Source organism: Medicago sativa, chromosome 3 (assembly GCF_051527215.1).
Source record: "Medicago sativa cultivar Bolivia chromosome 3, Bolivia_mono, whole genome shotgun sequence".
Taxonomy (NCBI): Eukaryota; Viridiplantae; Streptophyta; class Magnoliopsida; order Fabales; family Fabaceae; genus Medicago; species Medicago sativa.
Window position 1 is genome coordinate 44,629,519 of NC_140751.1, and position 7,542 is coordinate 44,637,060.

A 7,542-nucleotide genomic window follows, 5' to 3' on the forward strand; every position below is an offset into this window, starting at 1 on the left:
AGGACTTATCGATTCTATGCCGTCCAAACAGAATTCACAACTTCGTTGGATGTCTTCTCTCATCAATAATTCAACCCGGGTTGGATGTCTTTCTTGCAGCAATTTCTATCCAAAAACAACTATTTTTGACGTCACAGAGGTCATCCAAAGTTGTCTAACTGCAGCTACAAATTCTGCATCTGCTGCTACAGAATTTTGAAGCCTGTGCAGCAATTCATAACAGCCCCTGACCGAAAATCCAGTGCGTTCATCCGGCAGCCACTTAACTGCATCATTCACTCCAGCCTGCAGTTGAACAACCGAGAGAGCTTCATTTAACACAGTCACATGCATTTCCTCTTCATGATTCAATTATACAACCCTGCAAGCTGGCCCTTTTTCTGCGCCACTGATATCCTTGTCCGCTGCAAGGTTAAATAAGACTGGGAACTGATGGCTTAATGGTTCATCACCAATCCATAAATTTCTCCAAAATAAAGTGTTTACGCCGTTTCCAAGTGCATACCTCACTGAGTTAGCAAACCAGTTTGGTTCCACTTCACACACCTTCCTATTGAACATAAATCACGCCACCATAACGAGTCTAACCTTCCCGAATATGAATCATCCGAACGAGGCAGTTTTTATGAGAATGGATTGTATCTATATCTTATCAAACCTGACCAAAACTGTATCCTTTTTCGAAATGCTTCTCCAAAGCCATTTACTTAATAACGATAAATTAAAAAAAGTGCAAGTTTTTGACATCAAGCCCTCCTTCATTTTTTGGTAAGCACGCTCTCTCCCAACTCACCCAATTAATCTTGTTTCCTTCCAATCCCCCTCCCTAAAGAAATCTTCTTGGATTAGCACCCACTGAAATTCCAAGGAACCGAAACGGCATATTATCGATATTAGCACCCCTTGTTCGATTTGAACATGCTACGCGTTAAAAAAATTACGCCATCTAAGTTTGGTCAAAATATAAGTGTGGTGGTAAATAAAATATGGAATAAAGTGCATAAAAAAAATTACGCCATCTAATTTTAAATTTGAGGGGTCAAAATTGCATAATTATAACACTCGAATGGTCAAAAGTGCAATTCAGCTAAAAACAAGTACAATTCATCGTAAATGTGGTTAATACATAAGGCGTCATGATTTGATGTTAAAAATTGTGTCTAAAATATCTTTCTCCAGAAATATACTACTCTGATCTGAATTATAATAGAAAAATTGTGTCTAAATTTTCTCTTATAATATATAATGGAGGGAGTGCACGAGAACAAGAAAGTTGTAAATTCTTGTAAAAAAAATTAGTTTGTAAATTCAAAACTATGAATTAGATCCCAATAGAACTATGTTAGATATAACAGGAACAGGCTATACAACCTTCATGAACAGTTTTAAAAAATTGAAAAATAATGGAATATAATATATATTATAAGTCAAATATAGAATTCATGTCTAAAGATAGGAATATTACTATGTCAGTAATTAAACTGAAAAATGTATCAACTTGGATCATACCTCCAATCCCTTTTCTATTTGATCAATATAAGTTCAAATTAGTTTCATAGTAACAAAAATAAACTTACTCAACTATGTGGGAACAACCTGAGTAACAAAAATAAACTTACTCCTCTAAATCTTTCTCCTTATCTTGAAGCCCAAGACTTGATCATAATTACCGAGTTCAGTGGGTAAGGGTCGCGCACCCAAGACTTGGAGCAAGTCGTCTTGGTATAGTACTTCTTTCTTTCTCCTTATCTTGAAGCCCAAGACTTGATCATAATTACCGAGTTCAGTGGGTAAGGGTCGCGCACCCAAGACTTGGAGCAAGTCGTCTTGGTATAATACTTCTTTTTCGAGCAGCAACTCTGCAATTTCGGTTACTTTTCCCTTGTGTTCCTCTATTAGTTGTATAGTATGTTTGAATGCTTTGTTCACCCATTCTCGCACTTCCTTATCAATGATTGCACCAGTTTCGCTGCTGTATGGTTTGGACATCTCAAACGAGTCCTCTCTATGATGAGGGAAAGAGAGGAGGCCAACTTGTTCGCTAAAACCATAGACGGCTACTTGAGCATATGTCATCTTGGTGACTTTCTCCAAGTCATCTTGTGCTCCTGTAGAGATAGTCCCAATGAGAACCTGCTCGGCAGCGCGACCACCAAGGGCCATACAAGTCCTATCGAAAAGTTGCTCCTTGGTCATGAGAAGGTTTTCATTTGAAAAATACTGGGCAAACCCAAGAGTTGTTGTTCCGCGAGGAACAATAGTTACTTTCAACAATGGCTCAGTATGTTCCAAGAACCAACCCGCAACAACATGGCCTGCTTCATGGTAAGCAATAGTACGCCTTTGTTGCTTACTTATTACCATGTTCTTCTTCTCTAAACCGCCAATGACCCTATCAATGGCTGCCTCGAAATGATGCTTCGTGACAAGTTCTTCATCAGTCCTTGCAGCAATCAGAGCAGCTTCATTGCAAACATTAGCAATGTCCGCTCCAGAAAATCCTGGAGTAAGGGACGCAAGCCTATGTGAATAAAATGAAGGCTCATTGTCAAGTTTGATTCTGTTCAAGTAAATTTGAAATATCTGATCGCGACCTTTGATGTCGGGTTTGTCAATTGTTATTTGGCGGTCAAAACGCCCTGGTCTAACTAGGGCTTTGTCTAATACATCAGCTCTATTTGTACCTGCCAGCACAACAACTCCAGAAGTGGTTCCAAAACCATCCATCTCCACCAACAATTGATTTAAAGTATTTTCACGCTCCTCATATACATAATATCCGCCTGTACTCCTTGCCCGACCAATTGCATCAATTTCATCAATAAATACTATACAGGGAGCACACTTCCTTGCTTCCTGAAACAAGCTTCTCACCCTAGATGATCCAACACCAACATACAGTTCCAAGAAATTAGAACCGGATGTAGAGAGAAATGACACACCAGACTCCCCTGCAGTTGCTTTTGCTAAAAGGGTTTTTCCTGTGCCTGGAGGACCCACCAGAAGAGCACCTTTTGGAATTTTGGCACCAAGCTCTTCATATTTCTTAGGATTCTTGAAGAAGTGCACAAACTCCATAATCTCTTGCTTTGCCTCATCACAGCCAGCAACATCTTTAAAATAGACCTGAGAAAAATGAGTTCAAATAAGAAAACTATTCTCCTAAATTAAATTATGATCACCCAAGTTATTCCCCACACCACAACTCCTTTTAAAATTCAAATATAAAAAATAGGTTTAATTATGTTATTGGTCCATGCACTTTCACCACTTATAGGTATTGGTCCATGCACTTTTTTTTGTTTGATTGAAGTCTATGCACTTTGTAAAAAACCTGTTATGGTCCCTAGTTTAATCTCATGTTTAAGGGGAAAAAATAACAGAGTGCCACATGGACCACTTAATCGACATCAGATAGCACACTATAAAACGAAATTTCATATGCACTTTTTATATTATATTATTGTTTTATTCCTTATTTTTTTATTAAAATATATCATTGATCCTTTCATATTTTCATCGCTTGTTGTATTGGTTCTTGAACTTTAGTATTGTTTCCCGCACATTTTTTTTTGGTTTAAATCTTCCAAAAATTCTTATAATGTTTGATTATTATTTTACTAATGTTCAGATGGGCATTCCGCAGACTTTCTTTTTATTGCGCTAATGCATAAAATTAAAAATAATAGTTATTATGAAATTTTGATTTTGATTAAAATTATAATTATAAATATTTTACACGTTAATATTGTAACAAACTATACTTATATTTTCAAATGACACCAACACTATAGTAAATATAATATAAATTTTTATACTCCCTCCGTCTCAAAATATAACCAAAAATTGATCAACAAAAGTTAATGTATTTGGTACAAATTTTTAACCAAATAGGCAAGTTTGTTTTAAGCCATAATTAGAAGTAAAAAAACCACTCCAAAATCATATATTGTAAAATAAAAAAATAATATAATATAGATTCATTACTTTTTACTAAAAATAATTATAAAATAAAATAATAAAAATCCTTTTTAAAAAGGGATTACGATTTAATAGCATCGAATCTTCTTTCTCTAACATTCATCCTTACCAATACTAATACCATGACCATAGATGAAAATTAACAAAGTAGATTAAAATTAAATTTTAAGGCCTAATGATATATATAAGTCAAAAAATAATAAATACAATAATAAGAAATTTGATGTTATAAAAAGGAAGAACAAAAATTAATATATTGTATTCTAGCATGTGAAGTGTGCAACATGAATAACATATTTAAACCTAACAGATATCAGCCATTATTCATAAAATAGAAGAAGAGTAACAAGTTACAAACCTTGTTTTTGGCATTTTTATCTACTTTAGTAAAATGTGATTTTCCCAAGTCAAATATTCCTAAAGCACTACGGTAATAAATATACCATTGTCCCCAATGCAGCAGATGTTCAGCAACTACCACCAATGTTTCTAGAAATCTTCGATCAATGTTTACCATTCTAATTCCTCAAACACGAACTTTGAACTGTGGAAGGAAGCAAGGGGGATTAGGGTTTCCTTCCCAACTTCACTAATTTTATATTTATAATATTGCAGCTGAGCCCACCGATAAAAATTTGGTATGGGCCTAACTTAACAAACTTAACACGCAAATATATATATATATATATATATATATATATATATATATATATATATATATATATTTTAAGGAATCTATGCATCTATAACAGGCAAAACATGGATTTGGTGTAGCTTTTTTCCATAATTTTTTTGTATTTGACAGTTTTATATCATGCAAGTAAAATGTAAACCAACTATTTTCTTTCCCTTTCAAAAAAGAATAGCAGTTCTTCAAAATAAAATAACATAAAGTTATTTTCACTTTATGGAAGATGGAAGAGCCTCTGTTATTTTCTCTTTTCATCTATTGTTTCTACATGTTATTTATATAAATCATCACAACTATTTTTTTTTCATCTATTGTATTTTTTTTTTCATTCTACATTTGAGACAGTGTTTTTTGTTTCTTTATTTTTTCTAATGACAGTGTTTTTTGTTGGTGTTGATATATTTGGTTATTTTCTTTATTTTTTCTATATTTTTCTAATGAACAAGCTAATCATTAATTAAATGTAGAATTATATATATTTTGTTATTTTCAGTAAAAAAAAAAATACTTTACATTATTTATTTTTGCCTAATAATTTGTTCATTGGTTTGATATAGAGAAGGGGAAGACAAAAAAAATGGGGAACCAACTTTCATGTTCATTGAGATTTGTTGTAGTATGACTCAAAATTTGATGGATGGAGAATATTGTTGCTTAAAATATAAAAGATTTGTTTCAAATATATTTTGTGCTGAAAATATATTTATGAACAATAAATATATTTTTGTACCGTATGAAGGACGATTTGATGCAAATATATTTTGAAATGGAATATTATATTTTTGATGCAAATATTCTTTCAATGAAGGAGAAATAAAAGAAACGTATGTGATATTAGTTCCAAATTTATGAGTTATATTTCTATCTAAATATAGACTTTATATCATAGTAAACCTTGAGATGGGGATTGAAACAAGGGTTTAGAAATCAACTATTTTCTTTGGCAAGTAAAATGTAAACCAACTATTTTCTTTCCCTTTCAAAAAAGAATAGCAGTTCTTCAAAATAAAAAAAATAAAAAAAGTACGGCCACGATAAATTTTATTTTTACTTTATGCAAGATTTTTGGAAGATGGAAGAGCCTCTGTTATTTTCTCTTTTCATCTATTGTTTCTACAACTACATGTTATTTGTATAAATCATCAAAAGTATTTTTTTTTCAATCTCATAGATGCAAGTTAATAAGTATGCTTGATGGTGATTTCTGTTTCTTTATTTTTTCTAATGACAGTGTTTTTTGTTGGTGTTCATATATTCTACTCGCTTCAACAAAAGAACAAGCTAATCATTAATTAAATGTAGAATTATATACATGTTGTTATTTTCAGTAAAAAAATACTTTATGTTATTTAGTTTTTTCTCTAATAATTTGTTCATTAGTTTGATATGGGAGATGAACATTTATTTTCTCCTTTATTTTGTCATTCATTTCCGTCAACAACAATTGAGTTGAGAAGGGGGAGACAGTTACCCTAAATAAAGAATAGGGCACCAACTTTCATGTTCATTGAGATTTAAAAGAAAAAAGAAAAAAAGAAGCAAAATACATGAATGTGAAACACATATTCTATACCAAAAAATTGCTGAAAGAAATACAAGAAAATTGGTGAAAAAATTGCATAAATATTCAAATTCCTGACAGTAACTAGATAAATGTAATTCCAGTATTTTAAAAACTTTTTAGTCCAATTCTATAAATGTTCTCGAGAGAGGGTGTGTCAACTGTAAGTCCTTTTAAAGTGTGTCGTTGGATGCAATTCTATAAACTTTTTCTTAATTCAGAGTATTTTTTACCTTTTGTTTAGATATCGTTATGTTTGTTTGCATTTAGCCTTCCTTTAATTATTTTGTTCACAATGTTTGTTGACTATATGTGTTAATTTTTTGTTGTCTTTATCTTCTCCGATGACTGTGTTCAAGGTGCAAGCATAACTGGGACAAATTTGGAGAATGTGACCAAACAATAATATTTTAAGTTTTAGAAGTTAAGATATTAGGGATGAAAAAGACTCTTTAACCGGTAAGTTTTTCTAGGCTAAATTGCATTTTTGGTCCCTTAACTATTTAGGTAGTATCGCTTTGGTTACTTAATTAAAATTTGATTTATTTTGGTCCCTTAACTTCTCTTCGTTACACATTTTGGTTCTTTCCGTTAGTTTTAATTCAAAAATGTTAGGTTTTCTTTGAAAAGGAAGAGAAGGTATCGTCGACAGCAAATGAGTGATAGAGAGTAAAAAGAGAGAATAATGGATAATAACAATCATAGATAGTAGATAATTTTTTTATACCCATCTGTTAACACTTTTAAATAATCTTATATCATACTCTATGCTTGTAAAATGATTCAAATTTCCATGGTAATAACATTTTAGAACCAAATTAAAAATGTTCCTCCATCTTACTCTCTATAACTCTGTGCCATAAAAATATCACTCCCATCTTATTTTGTTTAAAATTATTTTCTCTACACATTCAAAGGGAAGGACTATACTTTGAGCACATTGTAAGCTAAGAAACCCCTTCAACAATTTTAACAGCGTGCTCATGTTTTTGTTTTTTTTGCTTAATTTTACATTTTTTAAGAATAAGTTACTTGATTTTCATTTTGGTTGAAAATATATGTGTAATGAACTTTATTTCATGTTCTTGGTATGTCTTACATCCAAAGATTAACATGACAAATCTAGGCATGATGATGATTATTGGATTTTGTATATATTTGAGATTATAGATTTACACATATGCATCATACAAGTAACAAGCATAGGGAGAAAATTAGGAGAGTGGAAGAGGAATAACGTATGCTTAACTTCTAAGTTGATGTTAGGGTGTAGCAAAATTGGTTTCTCTTTGATTAGCAGTTTTACTTT

The 7,542-nt window shown here is 31.9% G+C and overlaps 1 protein-coding gene across 1 annotated transcript; it reads right to left on the bottom strand.

The window, feature by feature from the left end:
* Positions 1-1,623: 1,623 nt before the first annotated feature.
* LOC146937646 (ATP-dependent zinc metalloprotease FTSH 8, mitochondrial-like) lies at positions 1,624-4,498 on the bottom strand. The gene is made up of 2 exons (XM_085749485.1): positions 4,340-4,498; positions 1,624-3,126 (listed from the first exon to the last, which is right to left on the bottom strand). The coding sequence occupies exons 1-2, from the start codon at positions 4,496-4,498 to the stop codon at positions 1,624-1,626; spliced, it is 1,662 nt and encodes a 553-aa protein (XP_085605611.1).
* Positions 4,499-7,542: the final 3,044 nt, after the last annotated feature.